Source organism: Choloepus didactylus, chromosome 17, assembly GCF_015220235.1.
Source record: "Choloepus didactylus isolate mChoDid1 chromosome 17, mChoDid1.pri, whole genome shotgun sequence".
Lineage (NCBI taxonomy): Eukaryota > Metazoa > Chordata > Mammalia > Pilosa > Megalonychidae > Choloepus > Choloepus didactylus.
Window position 1 is genome coordinate 59,005,306 of NC_051323.1, and position 20,505 is coordinate 59,025,810.

The following is a 20,505-nucleotide window of genomic DNA, read 5'->3' on the forward strand; positions in this document are numbered from 1 at the left end:
CTGATTCAGTGAATCTGGGGAAGGGTCCTGGTGATTCTGATGCAGCTAGTCTTTGGACCACCTTTGCAATGATCTACAGGCTGAATAATATTCCATTTTGTGTGCATGTGTATGTGTACATATACAACATTTTGTTTATCCATTTATCTGTTGATGGATACTTGGGTTGTTTCTACTTTTTTGGCTATTGTGAATAATGTTGCTATGAACATTGGTGTAAAAATATCCATTTGAGTCCCTATTTCCAGTTCTTTGCAATATTTACCTAGGAGTGGAATTGCTGGATTATATGATAATTCTGTTTATTCTTTGAGGAAGAGCCAAACTGTTTTCCACAGCAGCTGCCCCATTTTACATTCCACCAGCAAGGCCTGAAGGTTCCAATTTTTCCATGTCCTCACCAGCACTTGTTATTCCATTTTTAAAATAAAAGTCATCCTAGTGGGCGTAAAGTGGTAATTCATTGTGGTTTTGATTTGCCATTTCCCTGATGACTAATGGCGTCGAGCATCTCTTCTTGTGTTTATTGGCCATTTGTGTTTCTTCTTTAGAAAAATGTCTCATCAAGTCCTTTGCCCAGTTTTTAATTGAGTTGCTCATCTTTTTGTTGTTGAGTTGTAGGTGTTCTTTATATATTCTGAATATCAAATCCTTATTTACTATATTCTTAATGAGCCTGAAAAGCTTCCAGTGGTCAATTTAACCTTCAAAGGACATGATATGCCACCACTGAGGATATTTTAAATAACTTCTTCAGCCTTGAAGTGAATTCCAAAATTCCAAAAGTAGAGTTCTCTATGTTTTGAACCTTGTCTCCAAATGACCACTTTGACCACTCTGGTTTGGAATGTGCTTTAAAAGAGTAGTTAATATATGGTTTTAACATTCTGTGATTTGGGGACAGTCCTCTTAGTAAGTGCATTTTTATAAAAATGAGTGTTGACAGAGGACTTTCACATTTATAATTTTATCTGACCTCAAAGCATTTGTATGAGGGGGGCAAAATAGGCACTTCTGTCTCTCATTCACATGTGTGCAGCTTGCGGGGAGGGGGGGGGGCGCTTAGAGAGGTTGAGACATGCTTATAAGCGGTGTTTTCAAGTCCACAGCTCTCTTTCCATTTTAGCGAACTCACCATCTCTGGTCCTCAGCTCTACATTTTAAAAATAGGTGCACTGTTAGAGAACTACCAAGGCCTTTTTTAGCCCTGCAACCCTCTGACTGAGCCAATTTTGGCATCATTCTTATCTTCCATGATCTTAGACACCACTAACGTATGCAGAGGATGTACGGACAAAGAGAACTCTACAGACATCAAATACAGCAAATGCCTAGAGTGATCTCCCAAATCCAACCTGACTTGGGAGATTCCTTCCAAGGATCAGCTTCTCCAAAAACCCTTCCAATACTTCCACCCACATTGTTCTCTTTTGTCTGAACTCTTGCTGTATTTAGAAACAAATAGGACCATTTCAATTTAATTATTTTAAAGTTGTTTGTTTTGTGCATCATTTCCCGTTCCCAAAAGCTCATGTTCCTGGAGTTTAGGGCCACTTATGAATTGAGCTCAGAATGGTAATCAGTAAATGTATTTTGTTTGGTTAAAATATGCAGCATTGCCATAATGTATAACAGCTCAGCACCTCTGTTGAATGTGTATCAACATAGTCTTCAGAAGGCATTTAGATTTCAGATTGCTGGATAATGGAAAAGAACAATATCTGAAATAGGAATGAAAGGATTAGATGAAAATGACCTTGAATGAGATTACTTTAGCATATCTGTCGAGAGAAAGCAATGGTTATGGATAGCTAGGTGACATTTGATTCTGGAAGTAATGAAAAGTATCTATTAGGTTTTATTGATGTATTAATATGATGAAAGTGATTTGTGCAAGAGACATTGATGGTAAGTCTGAGGATGTATTGGAAGGAAGTCATCTGTTGATGAGGAGCAACTGGTGAGGGAGGCCCCAAGTATCCAGGAAAGGTGACAGGAACCTGGACTCAGTCACAGTTACACGGTAGAGCTGAAGGAGAAGATTTGGGAGGCACTGGTTGCACTGCATGATTCCACTGACATGAAATATCTAGAACAAGCAAATTCCTAGAGTCACAAGGTAGATTTACGGGTTACTAGGGGTTGGGGGAAGGAGGGAAGGGTAATTGTTGCTTCATGGATACAAAGTTTCTGTTTGAGATGATCAAAAAGTTTTGGTAAAGGATGGTGGTGACGGTAGCAGACCACTGAATTGTACAGTTAAAAATTGTGAAAAGGGCAAATTTTAGGTTACATATATGTTACCACAATAATATTTTAAAAATAAAAAAGAATATAGTACATGAGTGAGCTATGAAGACCAGCAAAGACTAATTTTCTTGCTTAGCTCATACACTGATTCTGCAGGAATTCCTTCAAAACAAAGTTTGAAACTGTTTACACAATGGCGGTATAAGAGGTAGATGCGTGGTCTCACAAAGTGACCTTGTTGAAACAAAACATCCCATTTTATGTATAAATTCTTGTAGACACAAAAGGAGACAGAGGAGGAGAAAGAAAGAATGGAAAAAGGAGCAAGAAAACAAATAGTGCTTCCATCACCTTGGGGAAAGGATGTGGGGGAGTGGGGATAAAAATGTCCTCACTCAACAGAGGGCAATGTTTCTTCTTTCACCCGTAACGTTATGGGTCAGAGTCCAGAGGACTGGTTTTCTGGTAAACCAGATGAATCCAGTTTGTTTTAGCAAATCTCAGTTCAGAGGGATCATGAAGACAGAGCCATAAAACAACATCTGACCCTGGAAATACCAACCATGAATCCTTACTTGTCTCATAATGTATGGAGCCTAAATCAACCATCAGTTCAAGCCACAGTCTCTTACAACCACTTCCAGCACACCCAGAATTGTCATCTTCATTTGAAGATCACAAAATCTTGCCACTTTGCCAATAATCAGAAGTGATGTAACATATCCACTCTGAGATGCTCTCTAATTATTTTCAATACCTTTTCCTATATAAAACAGAAGTCTAATTATTAATAGGTGAATTGTTTTTGTGGGGCATAGAGATTATTAACTATGGAAATTTGATATTTTATGTCATGATAAAGGCATTTTCATTGCCAGCAAAATGAAATACATCTGAGAGAAAGGCTTAGGGATGACCAAAGAAACATAAACTCACTTGTTAATTAAATCAGTAAGGGTGAGTGAACACTCAAAACTGGCAGCCTCTTTGGTTTCCAGAAGACATCAACAGTAGGTAAGGACTGGATATTAGGCTGTAGGAAGGGTAACACCTGGATCATAACCCATTCTCTGCAGTACTATACCTCCGAGAACCTGTATTTTGATTATCCTAATGTTTTCAGCCCCACATTCTCAATCCAAGTAAAACCAGCAGTTCTCCCCTCCACTGACAGAAGCCCAGTGGCACGCAGACATGATCTCTTTCACAGACTCTTCCCCTTTGGCTCTTATCCCTGTCTTTACTGATCTTTTTACTCCAGGGAAGAGGGCTCGTGCACAAAGTCAACCTGGCAGAGGTTGCTGGAGCAAGGCCAGCAAACACTTAAGAGCTCCAGGCTCTTAATCTAAACATCACTTAGATGTACACAACATCTTCCATGGTGCCTTCTCCTGTTGACACAGGTAAGGTTTGGCAAGGATGGCTGCACAGAGCAGCCATCTTAGAGCCACTGGAGACAACCAGGCTCACTAACACTCAATTAAATATTTCTTAGATTATGCCACAGGAGTATTTGAATGGGACACTGAAGAAAAACCCAGATGGCACAGGAAGTGGCTGCTGTTAATGACTTGGTCCACTCGAAGGAGGCCAAACTTCAGTAAATGCAATCAGCACACTCCAGCTGGGCTCCCTGCTTACAGAGAAGGCAGATGTCTGGTCACTGGGGCCGGAGGCCCTGCTTTCCCTCCTCACCGCCCAGTGGCACCTCTGCAAGATGAAGGCCACGCCCTGGTCTGGGTTCACTGGGGAAACGGAAAGAATGGAAAGGGGAAAAGACCACAGACCCACCGCTCCCCAGTGCTAACCCAGTGCTGGCTGCCTCCCCTCTGCCTCCCATGTAAGAGCTACCACGTAAGCAAGAGGCCGAGAGTCCTTGGTAGAGTGTTCTAGAAGTATTCTTTCTTTAGGCTTCGAATTTATTTATGCAGTTTGTGGACTCCATTTAAAGAGATAACCCATGAAAAGTGACACAATGATCCTGAAAGCATTACACTGTCAGAATAAGGCTAATATTCCTTCACAACTTTAGGCCTCACCCCAGAAACATAAGGATAGTCAGGACAGAGGAAATTTGTGGAAGAGAAAGGGCAGATCTCTAAGCAGAACTTAATGTCCCAGACCTCTTAATTTAATTACTTTAATTGAGCACTAAACTCCTTTTCCATCACTGAGAAGAGATTTGGGAGAGGATCTCCAGCCTGACTCTGTATCTACATCGGCAATCGACGCCCATCCTTCCATCAATCTATATTTCCTCAGCCATGTGGAATGGGCAGGCATGACATCTGTCTCCCCAGGTTCTCCTTGGCTTCTCTGCAGTGGCAACCAAGGAGTTTTTTTTTTTTCATTCAAAGTATTTAAGTATCAAAACTTAAAAAAAAAAAAAAAAATTCCATTCCCATTTCAATGGGCTCACAGTTCCCTTTTAATCTCTCCATGAATCTTCTTTAAAAAACTTTTTTTTTTTTTTCAAACAAAAATTAAGTGCATCTGCCTGGCACTCCCGAGTGGTGTGTATGGATGTGTATGGATGTGCTCCTGGGCTAAGGTTCAGAGCTTGAGGATGTTATTGATGATATTTGTCAAAAGAGGCCTGGCTCCAAACTCAAATTCTTTTACTCCAAATGCCCATTCTGTTTCCATTTTTTTCTTCCCAAAGAGAAATGCTGGAACAACTTCTGGTCCCTCTCAGAAGATCCCAAACAGTTCTTGTGTCACTTGAACTCTATTTGGTCCCAGGTGATAGTATTCACATGACAACTAAAATCAAGAAAAGAAAGGGTTTTCCAATGATTTCAGGATTTTACATTAAGGGTCCTTTCTTTTCTTTTCTTCCTAATCCACATGATGTTTATTTTCTTCAGTAGAATATCTGTTAGAGACCTTAATCATAGAGCTGCTTTCTTTCCCCTTTTTCTCTTTTTACATCTTTATGGGGTTTTTACAGTTGCAAACTATATAAATGGGTTTGTGTATTATTCAGTCACCTTTATCTGTGCTAGAGTGCTGTACTGAAAATATCTATTCTTCCATTTACATCTACTTCAGGCTTTCCAGGAATTTCTCTTCTTTTTAGTTAACCCAGGATTTAAATGTGAATTTTTCCGCTCATTCAGCATTTGCAACAGGAAGGTCTTGAAGCACTTGAATTTTCTGTCTGATCTCATGACACCTGTGTCTAGTTAAGGGGCAATGTGCCCAAATTTAACAAAGAGCACATGATTGCACAATCAAGCAATGGCAGAGCGGCATGGAAGCTGGGTCTTAAACCCGACACACTGTGATTCTGAACACTTCACATACAAAGATTTTTCATACCATCTGGCATCATTAGGTCACTGTAACTGTTTGTTTCCAGCAACCAGGCAATAAATTAAACAAGTTCGAAACAACTAAAAAATTAGACGCCAAATAAGTTTCAAATTTAGGTCACTGTTAAGAGAAACAATTTAAAACAAAGGACACCCCTGTACAACAGAACAGGTATACATATTTAATGCCCCATGATGCAAAAATAGATTTGGGGGGTATTTTCTGAAAGTTGGCCTCTCCTCAGATATGAAAGCTAGGATGGAAATGTTCAAGTTTTAAGTACATGAAACATGAGTTTACCCTGAAAAGTGACCAGTAATTGTAACCACTGAAGTCGTGACTCTAATTTGATCTATTCAGTGAGCAAACTCTTGCAAATGTTTTCAAATATATATGGAACATGCCACATTTACTCCAGGTAACACAGAAATCTAATTCTGCCAAAATGATGAATTCCCAAATACTTCAAACTTGATTTACATTCAGGAAAACCATTCCTCTAAGCCATCCCATATGTTCTACTAGATTAATTTCTACTCTTTGACTCCCTCGAAGAGAATATAGTGAGGTCTATAAACAACCTCATGAGCATAACAATCAACACTTTATACAATCTTAAGAAAGAGAAATTAATTTTAGGACTCTAAATGATGAAACACCACTTTCTGCAAGAGTGAAACAACAGGAATGATTTTCCCCTGTATCTTGACACTCTTTGTTGCAGTGAAAAACACTGTAGAAGTTTCTACATTGCCCTATTCCTATTCTTCTATGTTTTATAACATAGAAGAGAGCCTTCTTATTTTCACTAGATCTATTCATGGACCACTTAATTTTTCTCCACCAATCCCCTATCACTCCATCTCTAACATGGCATTGGATTCTCTGGCTTATTTCCAAGAGTATACACCTCTTGATATTTGTCAAGGATGGAGTTGCATAAAAAAAAGATGTAGCTACTCATCTGGACTTCACAATCCCCACCCAAGGGCCAGTTAATCAATCAGAGAGAACATTTATCTGCTTTCTGAAGCCAAAAAAGTTCAGAATAATCCAACTCACCATGGACTTTTTCTACACAACAGTCTATAATTAAATCCTGATACTTGATTCTTCAAAATCCTTTGCACTCATCTCTTTATTGTCAATTTTTACTTCTTAGATAGAGTCCTGGTCCCTTCACAATTGAAGGAAAACTTCTCTTTCCTCACCTCCTCGTGTCTACCATCCCCATACCCACTCACCACCCCCCACTCACTCGAAGGTTAAACTTTTAAAATTCCTTTTAAAAATGAATTGAATGTATTAAAGTTACAATTTTAACTTCAGCTTAAAAATATTTTATTTATAAGTCCAGGAAATCTTAACATTTTCTCTTTTCTATAAGAAAATTTCAAATATGCTGAAATGTTGAAAGAATAACATGACTGCCTGCATTCCCACCTCTGAGTCAGTGATTGCTAAAATTTTGCTACATTTGTGTGTGATACACATTTGAAAGTAAATTATAGACATCATGGCCTTCCACCCCTAAAACTTGCAGCAGGCATCTGTGATGGTTTAAAGCTGTATATACCCCAGAAAAACATGTTCTTAAAGCTAATCCACTCCTGTGGGTGTGAACCCATGGTAAGTAGGACCTTTTGAAGAGGTAACTTCGTTACGATGCAACCCACCTCAATCAGGATGGGTCTTAATTATATTAATGGAGTCCTTTATAAGAGAATGAAATTCAGACAAAGAGGGAGAAAGCCACTGTAAGTAAGCAGCTGAAACAGAACCTAGATGAGAAGAGAGAGACCAGGAGAAGCCGATGCCTTGCCAGGGACAGAGGAGCCCACAATCGCCGGCAGCCAGCCCCAGATCGCCAGTCTTCAGGGGAGAAAGCATCGCCTTGATGATGCCTTGATGATGCCTTGACTTGGGCTTTCTTTTAGCCTCAAAACCGTAAGCTAATAAATTCCCATTGTTTAAGCCAACCCATTTCATGCTTGAGCAGCCTGGGAAACTAAAACAGCATCTCTTAAGGACATTCTCCTGTAATAATCCTAATAGCATTATCCCACTTAGAAAATTAATAATAATTCCACAATATCATCTAATATCCAGTCCATATTCAAATATCCCCAATCGTTCCCCAGGTATCTTTTAGAGCTGGGTTTGCTTCTTTTTTTCCACCCAGGATTTAATTAAACTCTTTATGGAAAGTCATCTCACTTTTTTTCATAATATGATTTTTTGAGGAAGTCAGGCCATCAGGTCCTACATTAAGAATTTGCTTGACTTTATTGTGTGTTATATTTTTAACTTGTTCTTTTACCCTCAGTATTTCCTGTAATCTGGAAGTTAGGGGTAAAGACCTGAGTAGATTCAGGTTAAACATTTTGGGCAAGAACATCTCAAGGGTGATGCTATGAAACTTCATACCGCATCACATCAGGAGGCACATAACGTCAGCTTGCCCCACTACTAATGATGCTGAGCTCAATCATTTCATTAAGGGGCCCTCATGGCATTTTGACGTTACCACCAAATCATTGACACTGCAACTATGCCTCCAGTTTAAGAGGTTTAATATTTCTGCAGAAGCCTGCAATTATCTCTTGCTATTTTGCCTCTCTGATTTCTTCTTCCTCATCCATTTCATGCAAATTATCCCTTTACTCTGCTTAATTACTTTTTCCCTTCTCTCTGTGAGCTTGTGTTTCCTAATCATTTGTTCATTCCCCTCCACAACCCAAGCAGTTCCTGAAATTCTATTATTCTCTGTGAGTTTCCCTGAACTTAAACGTATTTATCACAGTGCATCTTGGGCTTTCTACCTGTTAGAGCATGCCACAGACACAAAGGCTGTTTCTGCCAAATTTATGTCAGATATGACCTCTCATGGCAACACATAATCATCGATGCCTGCTGATAAAGCGACTGCATTAAAAGGCTCAATAGTAGAAACCTGCAGCAAAATCGGTATCCTGCTGCTGAGCAAAGCAATCACAAGCATTTATGCAGTCGTTTCTGCAATTCATTTAAAATCTACTTATACCTCCCGGCTGTAGCTATGTTCGCAAACTAGCCACTGAACGAACACACAAATGTGTTCAAACACCTGTAAAACACATCCTATATACTACTGACTATTTGTCAGTAATGTATTTTTTAATGCCTGGATCACCCTAAAAGCACAAATCAATTGTATAGTCATGAGCATCCAGCAGCATCTCTCACCAACAGGAAGAAAAACATATGCTGAGACTGTTTTCTGAAAACAGGTCTTATTTGAAACTGTGTATTAGTGACTATACATGCAAAATTAATTAAGAATTGAGAACACTGTCTAGATCATTCAAACCAAACGGAGAGAAGTATCCAGATAAGGTAAAAGTATTCCACTGGGTTGGAATTATTTTGGTAACTCCATCAATTATCCAATTAATTTTGATTATGTAGCCCAGCTGCAGCTTCCAAGTCAATAATTTGTTTTTATCTTTTCTAGTCAGCAATCATCTGCCTAATATTAGATGTTAATTCCTTATCTTCTTGCTTATTGTCATCTGTGTTCCAACTTGAAAACTGGGAAGAAAGGTACTGGGCACGTAAGTTTTAAAAGGATCTTCTTTTTCCTTTCTCTATGACAAATCTTAGCTGAAATTAATAAACAATGTAAATAGCACCAAACTCTCCCCTCATCCCCAAGGCTAGTTGAGGCAAATCGAACAGAGGGTGCCTTCAGTCTTCCTGCCCCCTCAGAACCTGCCCTCAGGACAAGAATCCCATGTTAACTTCTAAGCTAAATGAAATGAAAGATGTTCCTTCTCCAAAAAGTATTTACTTAAACATGGTCTTCAACTGAGGAATGAAAAGCTATTAGGTCTCCCTTAGTAGGCACTTCAGATATCCTCAGACAGATAAAGGTTGTGTCGTACCTTACTAAAATTGCATGACATAAGCAGCCCAATACTCTGACTCTTTTTAAGTTTGGCTATCTCTATCAGGGTCTTCTAATGTTTGCATAGTTCCCTAACAGTTACAAAGCAATGCTCACATTAATCACCTTGTTTCATCTCAACAAAACCTGTGATGCAGATGTTCTCATCTCCATTTTACAGAGAGGGAAGCTGGCTCCGGCCCCCAAGCACTGGGCCCATGGCTCTAACCGAGGTCTTATAACTCCACATTTCCTTCCATTCAGGTCTGCAAACCAATGTTCCCTCATTCCCCTGGAAGAAAGGTGATAACCCGACCACTGACTTGCCCAGTACCCAAACGTGTTTTCCAGATTTCTAAAGCCATGACGATTAATTTTGTTTTCTCCAAATATTTCATACACTCACATTAATTTTGACAATTCTGGAAACAATGAAGGAATAATGATAAATACACCTCACCGACTTTTCTCATCAAGTGCTCAAAGCATAACCAAAGGATAGGAGGAGAGCCATGGGGCAAGGCCTATGTCACTATCTCATGGTCCCAAAGCAGGTAGCACCAAGTGGTTAAGGTAGAGGCAAATACCTTTATGTTGCTTTCATTGTGCACACTGAACAATGAGTCTCAAGGAAAACTTAGCCTTCCTCCCACTTTATGATATAAATATGGACCTAACATTACATGTAAATCCAATGAATTTAAAATGCACTTTAAACAACTCATGCATTACCATTCTACTTATGAACTTTCATCAGAAGAAAATAAAAGATGACATGAATTATTAGTGCACAATGAATTCAAAACTCAACTGTATCAACTAACCAGCAAACTACTGCAAAAAGGCACAAATAGTTTCAAACATCTTTGCAGAATATATCTCACAAACCATATGTTAATGCTTCACACATATGTTTTATATACAAATCACCCTAACTGAACAAATATAAATGGGCAATAATGGACTTTCAACAAATTTCTGGAAGCTCACTTCTTAAATTTATCCCTTAGATCATGAGTCTGTCTGACCTTTCATGTAAAAGGCCACACTAAATATTTTAGGCTTTGTGGGCCATATGATACCTATTGAAACTATTCAACTCTGCTGCTGTAATATGAAAATAGCCACAGACAACATGTCAATGATATATTATAAAATTGTATTTACAGAAACAGTCCCATGGGTCTAGCTTGCGTAAACCCTCGCATAGAAAATTATTTTACCAGGTCTGGCTTTCTTATTAAAATGAGACCCTATTTAGAATGTGCTACGAAAGTCGGTGGGGCAGGATTGCCTACCTGTGACCCGATGGTTTCCTGGAAGCACCGGCCAAGCTGCGTCTTCGCAGCTACGGGGTAGACCTGCGGAACAACCTGCTGCTGGGAGGAGGTGGAATGTGCAGTCTGGGTCTTCTGGACGGGAGGCCCTTGCTGAGAGCCCTGCCGTGGGCCTGGTTGAGCGTCTTTTACCTTCTGGCCTGTCGGGCCATCAATTCTTGAAACCTGGTGTATCTGGACAGAAGCCTCAGGGGGATGCTTCACATGGATATTTACTATATTTGGAGGAAATTTCACTGAAACAGATAGGGGAGAAAACTTGTTAGAAATGAATAATTGACGTTTGAGTCAGAATTTTTAAAACATGGATGTATATATATATGCACACCCAAACACATGCATGCACACACATACATAGAGTAAATTACACATATACAATTTGATGGCTGCACAGTCATCAAAAATTCCAGGGAATAAAAGGGTATACTCAACATAAAGTTTAAACCTAATTTATATATTTAAAGAAATAAAGTTGCAATTAGAAACAGAAATGAAAACCTCTCACAGTAATACATTAATGACACAAAAATATTTTTTCAGGAGAATCATCTAAAACTATGAAATTCATGCTGCTTTAGTTCTCATGGGTAGGCAGATTTTATCAAATATTAGTAATGGATTACTTTTCAATTTCTCACATTTCCATCATAAAAACATTAGGTTTTACCTTTTTTACATCAAAAAAGGAAACCCAATTTCACCAAACATAATTTTATTACCCTAAACAGCATAGCTTCTATATACTTTGGAGCTTCTTCTGATACACGTGAGAAATCCCAAAGCTTCTTATTAATATCTGTAACAAGGTTTACTTTCTACAACTTTCAAACAAAATTCATCTTTTGATGCACAGATTCAGGTTTTAAAAAATCAGAGCCAAAAGCACTTCTCTGACCCTCTTTAAAAAACTGTGCACTTAAAAGAGATGGCAGGTTTAAAACAATGCATTAGTCATAGAATTTTGAGCTCCAAGTGACCTACTTTACCTTCCTTTACAGATGAATGAATTGAAGCCCAGTGAGGCTAAGTGATTGTTTAGAACTGAAACCAAGCCCTCTTCAACTACAAAAAAAGACTTATTATTCTTCAGTAGGTACTTTGTGCTCTGCTATTATATTAATGTTTTAAGGGCCAGAACACTGTCTTGTCCATCTTTGCATCTCCCAGGCCCGACCAGAACAGTGCCACGCACATTTATTAGTTGTCAGTGATAAGACTCATCAGGAAAGGACGGGCTCCCTTTTTATTTTTCTTGTTTCCTAGATACCAATTCTCTGTGGTCTCGACCATAGAGAAGCCACCTGCCAGGGCCCATGGGTGGCTCCCACTGCCATTTCCCAGGCCAGAGATGAGGTCCTCCCTCCTGTACCAACATCAGCCCTGGCCATCTGAAAATACTTAGCTTCTGCATGGATTTGGCAGGTTAACAGAGGTAAGACTAAAGGGAAAACTGAGAATAAAAAGCTTACCATTGACTCCTTGCTGATTAGTCATGGTCAAAGGCAAAGTATGTGTGGAGTGAACAGTTCCCAATGTCTTGCCTGACTGTTGGGAATGCTGATAAAGCTTAGGCCCACTGGCACCTTGGATCGGAATCTGACAAAGCTTCCCTGTGAAATTTGGGGGACACTGGCATTTGTCCCTTGAACTGCACTGGCCACCATTCATGCACGGAAGATGGCAAATTACTGAGAGAGAAAAAGAGATAACGAAAGAGTTGGTTAGTTTCTCAACTGATAAATAATCAATCAAGGAAAAAAAAAAAAACACAGTCCATTACAGTCATCATATTCCCAGTGGCTTTAGCAACAATAAACAAAGGAATAACTTCATTATGCCAAAATAGTCTCTATCGTTCACTACCTTTTTTTTTAACATCTTAAGTCTGCTTGAGATTGCTCTCCTCCAGCAATGAAAAGTGTTCATGGAAAAAGCATACAGAGTAGCCACTCAGGGTTATTGTCTGTCACAGTGTCCTTTTAAATCCCTTTTACAATATGTAATTACTTTGATTGTTTTCCTATCTAATTACTAGCTTACTAACTGTCTCCCTAGATTGCAAACTCCTTCGGAGTAAGGGAAATGTCTGTCGTAGTGACCTGCATATATTTCCTTGGCACCTACAACAATGTTTGGCACATGGTGGACATTTAATAAATATCTGTCCAAAGAATAAACAAAGTAACAAATGACTGTGATGCAAAACAATATCTGTTGAGAATTTTCTCCATGTAAGACACCAAACTAAGTACTACCCAGAACAAGAGAGTAAAGTAGGTTGAAAACACATGATACTGGAATTTGCTATCTAGTTGAGGTGACAAGACTCAGAGCAACCTAGAACAATCAACATGATTATTAGTTTGGAATTTAATTTATTTAGAACACTGAGTGATAAAAGGACATGTCGGGTGAAGGATCTTAAGAGGAATTTTTAGCTCTGGGTAAATTCAACTTATGGTCAACCACTTTATACTAAAAATGAATTCTTCCTGTCAGCCTGTAAACATGATCAGATGGCTTTAAAAAAACAAAAAAGCCCCTCAACTTCATTTCTTTTCAGCTTTTAGCCTCTTTAAATTCTTTCCTTCATGACCAAACTTTCCAAAAGAATTATCTGTTCACTTCTCAGTGCACAATAATCCAGCTTGAGCGAGACTGTATTTTCCCTTTCCTCACCCCTCTTCTATGTACAACCAAGTTGTAATGGCTTACACGTTGCTAATACACAATGCACAGAGTCCAGTCTCCCCTCGTTTTCCATGACATCTCACTCATCTGTTTTGCTCCTTCCTCTTTGCCTGTTTCATCTTAATATTCTCTGCAGGTTCCGTTCTTTTCACCTGTCCTTTAAACACTGATATTCCTTAAGGTTTGGTCTTCAAATCCTCTTCTTTACTAATTGTACTTACTCTTTTTCCATGATTTCACCTTGTTTTATGTCAGTGTCACCCAAATTTGTTTCCAGGCCCAAGTTCTCTTCTGATCATCAAACATATCCACCCATCTGTCTACTACTGTATATCTCCAAGTGGATATTCCACAGGCACCTCAAACTCAAAAACTCCAAAACTGAACTCATCACCCCCCTCCCCCCCACACCTCCAACCACCTGGTGGTGGTCGTTTTAGGAAATCTGATCCCTAACTTCAACCGCCCAAACATCCAGTTCTGGCAGGCCTCCCTTCTAAACATTTATCAAATACATCCACTTCTTTCCCATCACAGAGCCCCTGCTCCCTCTGCCACCTCTTCACTTATGAATCTCACTTCACTCCCTACTATCCAACCATACCAAACTCTGTTCAGACCCTCATTGTGCTGAGCCCTCCTGTCCCTCTACAGCTTTATCTGTGCTGTTTCCTCTTCTTGGAATACTTTCCACTTAAATCCTACTTGTCTTTGTCTTTTGGTCTTGGCTTAGAACTCACTTCTTCTAGGAAGCTTTTCTAGTTGCCCCTCATTTAGGGCTCATGCCTCTCCTCTGGGCTCCCACAGACTTTCACACACGCCTCATCATGGTACTTAGCACCCTGCATCCACATCGTCCACCTACTTCTCTGTAAGTCTCACCTGACCAGAGCATGTGAGGGCAGAGACTTTATCTCCTTATGTTTTCCCCCTAGCACCCAGCTTAGCACCCAGAAGAAATGCTGGGAGTCGAGAAAATGCTAAATGAAGGAATGAACAGATTTATGCCTACCACTTTGCCAAATACCCGCCCTTCAAGAACTTCACACTAATGAAGGATATCAGATAATAAAGCTAACTGATAATACTGATCAGCAAATAAGTGAAATTGGACAGTACAAAATATAAATGTTATGGAAAGTCACAGAGGAGGAAAGTTAAAACAGACTTCACAGGAGACATAATTTGGGAAAAGTCTTCAAAACTGGGTAAGATTCAGAAAAACACAGAGGTGTGCATTCCAAGAAAGGGGACAGCATGTATAAAGGAAGGGAAGCAGGAATATTTGGGAGATAATAAAGTCTGCGTAAGCCTGTCTCACCAAAACTCAGGGTTCTTGAGGGGAAGAGTCAGGTGATAAACTAGAAGAAGTGGTCTTGAGTCAGTCAATGGAAGTTCTTAAATGTCCTCTAAGGGGTTTGGATTTTATTCTACAAGCAGTAGGTTTTTTGGACACTTCAAATAGAAGACTAAGGAAGGTTACAAGAGGGTTCAGGAAGGTGACTCCAGTTGCGGCACACGGGATTAGGTGGAATGGAGAGTTACTAAGGCAGGAAGTCAGTTCAGACAGGTTCGTATACAAGATGGGATACAGTGGGTAAGAGCCGGTCAAAAGGCAGGGGTAGGAGGAAGGGGAGAGCCTGAAGACACCAAGGTGATAATCCAGAAATGGACCCAGGGCCTACTATGCTGCCAATCAACTCAAAAATGCCCTTGCTGGAGGGGGCTTGAAAAATGCATTCACTAGTTCCCAGTCTACTCTCTGAGGCCCTAGGTAAGAGAGGAGGGAGTCAAAACTGATTCCAGGGTTGAGTAAAAGACTTCCTAACTCCCAGTTCAATTTTTTTTTTTGTTACTCATTTACTGAGATATAGTCACATACCATGCAGTCATATAAAACACAGCGTACATTCAATTGTTTACAGTACCACTATATAGTTGTGCATTCATCACCGAAATTAATTTTTGACACTCATTACCACACACAAAAAAATAATAAGAATAAAAATTAAAGTGAATGGATAAACAAACTGTGGTATATACACATGATGGAATATTATGCAGCTGTAAGACAGAACAAAGACATGGATCATGTAATAATGTGGATGAACCTTGAGGACATTGTGTTGAGTGAAGTTAGCCAGAAACAAAAGGACAGATTCTGTATGGTCTCACTAATATGAACAGACATTAATGAACAAACTTTGGGAGTTAAAAGCTGACAACACAGGTGACCAGGAGATAGAAAGAGGGCAGAGATCAGCCATTTGATGCTGAAGGACTACAGAATGTTTAGGATTGATTGCATAGATCCAGAAATAGATAGCATAATACTGTGTGATGGTAGCACGGTACTGTAAGTACACCGAACAAAGATGTCTGTGAGTAAAGCTGAAAGAGGTGGGATAGGAGAATGTATGACACCAGAGGTAAAGATAGATGATAAAGACTGGGACTGTATAACGTGGCAAAAACTGGAGTGGCCAATGACTGTTACTAAATATCAAATATAAAAATGTTTTTGCATGTGGGAAAGCAAATGAATGTCAACCATGTAGAAATTTGAAAAAGGGATGGTATTCAGGAAAAAACATAATCAAAGCAAACTGGAGTCTATGGTCAACAGTAACATTGTAATATACCTCCATTAAATGTAACAAAGGCAATATGCCAATGCTAAATGTGTATGAGAGGGGGGATATAGGGGAGTAATATGGGATTCTTGGTAGTGGTGTTATTTGCTGTCCTTAGTAGTATATTGTATTGTATGACATGTTATTTTTCTTTTTATCATTTTTTCTTATTGCTAAAAAAAAAAAAAACAATTTTTCTTGTAGTAATCAGTATGTTCAAGTGCTGATTGTGGTGATAAATGTACAACTTTATGATGATACCATGAACAACTGATTGTACACTGTGGATAAATGTATGGTATGTGAATATAACTATAAAGTTGTAGGAAAATATATATATAGGAGTAAAAGTGTTGGAGAAAACATGGTGAGAGGGATGATGCCTCACCAATATGGACTAACGACAATGTATAAACTCAGAATTGAATCTTAGAACATAGCCTAACGTGGACACAATAATTGTAATAGTCCCTAGATTGTAAGCTCTTACAGCAGTTAACTCTATCCCTGAATTGCAATGCCTATCTCTCAACTTTGAGATGCTGATCCCCTAGAATATACCTGATTGGTCTCTGGAATAATGCATATCTCTGAGACACCTGAAACTCAGAGCTAGAGCTCGGCAGATATGAATGTCAGTATTAGTGCATACAGCCACTGACAAAAAAAAAAAAAAAAAAAAAAAGCTGAAAAAGAGCCCAGACTTCAATTAGTGATATGAATGAAGCAGGTCTGGTTAAGACCAGGGCAAGCCAGGCCAAAGGATAAAGGTTGAAACTGATTGTGTTTTAAAACTTCAACTTTCATATGAGACCAAGGGAATAGATATCTATTTGGTACAGGATCTAAATTTTCTAAATGGTACAACTCTACAGTCGATTTGTTCAAACACCACAATTGCATGGAACTTTGAATAGGAAGTGAGATACGGTAGGTTAGTATAGGCTGGAGTGAAATAGTGACACATCCTAGAGTAATTTGGGCAGATAATAAAAAATGTATTTACAGCCTCCCCCTCCCCAGCCCCGAGGATCTGGGGGAAGGTGCGGATGTGTTGGACATCCTCACCTGGACTGGTGTTGATGTTGTCACAAACATTGGGACTGGCGGTTTGATGTGCTGAGCCCTCGAGCACGGGACTTGCCCTTATGAAGCTCATTACCACAAAGGAGAGTCTAAAGTTGTATGTAATGGTGCCTAAGAGTCTCCCCCTGAGTACCTCTTTGTTGCTCAGATGTGGCCCTCTCTCTCTCTAACTGAGCCATCTCGACAGGTGAACTCGCTGTCCTCCCCCCTACATGGGACCCGACTCCCAAGGGTGTAAATCTCCCTGGCAACGCAGAGTATGACTCCTGGGGATGAATGTGGACCCGGCATCGTGGGACTGAGAGTATCTTCTTGACCAAAAGGGGGATGCAAAATGAGACAAAATAGTTTCAGTGGCTGAGAGATTCCAAACGGAGTCGAGAGGTCACTCTGGTGGACATTCTTATGCACTATATAGATAACACCTCTTAGGCTTTAATGTATTGGAATAGCTAGAAGTAAATACCTGAAACTACCAAACTCCAACCCAGCAGTCTGGACTCCTGAAGACAATTATATAATAATGTAGATTACAAGGGGTGACAGTGTGATTGTGAAGACCTTGTGGATCACACCCCCTTTATCTAGTGTATGGATGAGTGGAGGAATGGGGATAAAAACTAAAGGACAAATGGGGTGGGATAGGGGGATGACTTGGGTGTTCTTTTTTCACTTTTACTTTTTATTCTTGTTCTGGTTCTTTCTGATGTAAGGAAAATGTTCAGAGATAGACTGTGGTGATGAACGCATAACTGTTATACTGTGGACAGTGGATTGTATATCATGGATGATTGTATGGTGTGTGAATGTATTTCAATAAAACTGAATTTAATAAAAAAAATTAAAGTGAAAAGGAACAATTAAAGTGAAAAAGAACATTGGGTGTTTTTTTTTTTTTTTTTCCTTCCCCCATTTTTCTACTCATCCATCCATAAATTGGACAAAGGGGAGTGTGGTCTTTATGGCTTTCCCAATCACATTGTCACCCCTCATAAGCTACATTTTTATACAATCATCTACAAGATTCATGGGTTCTGGGTTGTAGTTTGATACTTTCAAGTATTTACTGCTAGCTATTCCAATTCATTAGAACCTAAAAAGGGTTGCCAATATTGTGCATAAGAGTGCCCACCAGAGTGACCTCTCAGCTTCTTTTGGAATCTCTCTGCCACTGAAGCTTATTTCATTTCCTTTCACATCCCCCTTTTGGTCAAGAAGATGTTCTCCATCCCACAATGCTGGGTCTAGATTCCTCCCCGGGAGTCATATTCCACGTTGCCAGGGAGATTTACTCCCCTGGGAATCCCACATAGCGAGGAGGGCAGTGATTTCACCTGCCAAGTTGGCTTAGCTAGAGAGAGAGGGCCACATCTGAGCAACAAAGAGGCATTCGGGAGGAGGCTCTTAGGCACAATTATAGGGAGGCCTAGCCTCTCCTTTGCAGCAACAGTCTTCCCAAGGGCAAGTCCTGTGGTAGAGGGCTCAGCCCATCAAACCACCAGTCCCCTATGTCTGTGAGCACATCAGCAACCATCGAGGTGGGGAAGCCCAACACCCCTGCATTCTCCACCAGCTCCTCAAGGGGGCTCTGTATATTTTTTTCATTTTTTTTTTAATTGACTTTTTAAAAAATCAACTATAGCAAAAAAAAAATTTTTTTTAAATACACGAAAAAAACGTTTCAAACAAACCATACAAGGGAGTCCAACATGTTCCTACTCTACCCCAAGAAAATAACCTAATATAGCAACATTTCTGTGAACTTGTTCCTACCATACCCATTAGATATTAACAAACCATAGCCATTCCTGGGCATTCCCAGAACGTTAACTTTACCCACGATAGCTTATCTGTTCTTATCGGGTTATCATTCTCCCTCCATTAATTTCTCTCTATCATTACTTCCCCTACATTCTACATTATAAACCATTTATTTTAGGAGTGTGTTGTTCAACCTCCAGGTGTTTGTGAATTTTCTAAGTCTCTGATGGTTATTGGCTTCTAATTGTACTCCATTGTGGTCAGAGAATGTGCTTTGAATAATTTCAATTTTTTAAAATTTATTGAGGCTTGTTTTATGTCCCAGCATATGGTCTATTCTGGAAAAAGTTCCGTGATCACTAGAGAAGAATGTGTATCCTGGTGATCTGGGATGTAATGTTCTATATATGCCTGTTAAATCAAATTCATTTATCCAATTGTTTAGATTTTCAATTTCCTTATTGGTCTTCTGTCTGGCTGATCAATCTATAAGAGAGAGTGATGTGTTAAAGTCTCCCACAATTATTGTAGAAACATCCATTGCTTCCTTTAGTTTTGCCAGTGTTTGTCTCATGTATTTTGTGGCACCATGATTGTGTGTATAAACATTTATCATTGTTATTTCTTCTTGTTGAATTGCCCCTTTTATTAGTATGTAGTGGCCTTCTTTGTCTCTCATAACATCCTTGCATTTAAAGTCTATTTTATCTGAGTTTAAAATTGCTACTCCTGCTTTCTTTTGGCTGTAGCTTACATGAAATATTTTTTCCATTCTTTCACTTTCAATTTCTTTGTGCCCTGTGTCTAAGATGAGTCTCTTGCATGCAAAATATTGACGGTTCATATTTTTTGATCCATTCTGCCAATCTATATCTTTTAATTGGGGAGTTTAATCTATTTACATTCAACATTATTACTGTCAAGGCATTTCCTGAATCAGCCATCCTATCCTTTGGTTTATGTTTGTCAGATATATTTTTTCCCTCTCTCTCATTGTCCTTTAATGAACCAATATTGAATCTCTTTAGTACTGAACCTTTCTCCATATCTCTCTCTCCTTTCTTTGTTTCTCTGTTGGTATGGATCCCTTTAGTATCGGAAGTAGAGCAGGTCTTTTATTAGCAAAATCTCTCAGCATTTGTTTGTCTGTGAAAAATTTAAGCTCTCCCTCAAATATGAAGTAGAGCTTTGCTGGATAAAGTGTTCTTGGTTGGAAATTTTTCTCTCTCAGAATTTTAAATATGTCATGCCACTGTCTTCTCGCCCCCATGGTGGCCGCTAAATAGTCACTACTTAGTCTTGTTTCCTTTGTATGTGGTGAATTGCTTTTCTCTTGCTGCTTCAGAACTTGCTCCTCCTCTTCAGTATTTGACAGTCTGATCAGAATATGTCTTGGAGTGGGTTTATTTGGATTTATTCTATTTGGAGTTCGCTGGGCATTTATGCTTTGTGTATTTATATTGTGTAGAAAGTTTGGGAAGCTTTCCCCCACGATTTCTTTGAATAC

At 39.3% G+C, this 20,505-nt stretch overlaps 1 protein-coding gene across 10 annotated transcripts in view; it reads right to left on the minus strand.

Moving 5' to 3' along the window:
* Positions 1-20,505, minus strand: part of LTBP1 (latent transforming growth factor beta binding protein 1) — a 413,770-nt gene that overhangs the window by 167,224 nt on the left and 226,041 nt on the right. For all 10 annotated transcript variants that reach the window (XM_037806447.1, XM_037806449.1, XM_037806448.1 and 7 more), the window contains 2 exons: positions 12,297-12,515; positions 10,789-11,063 (listed from right to left, as the gene is read on the minus strand). In XM_037806447.1, the coding sequence (XP_037662375.1) occupies positions 10,789-11,063; positions 12,297-12,515 (494 nt within the window). The remainder of the gene's footprint in view (positions 1-10,788; positions 11,064-12,296; positions 12,516-20,505) is intronic.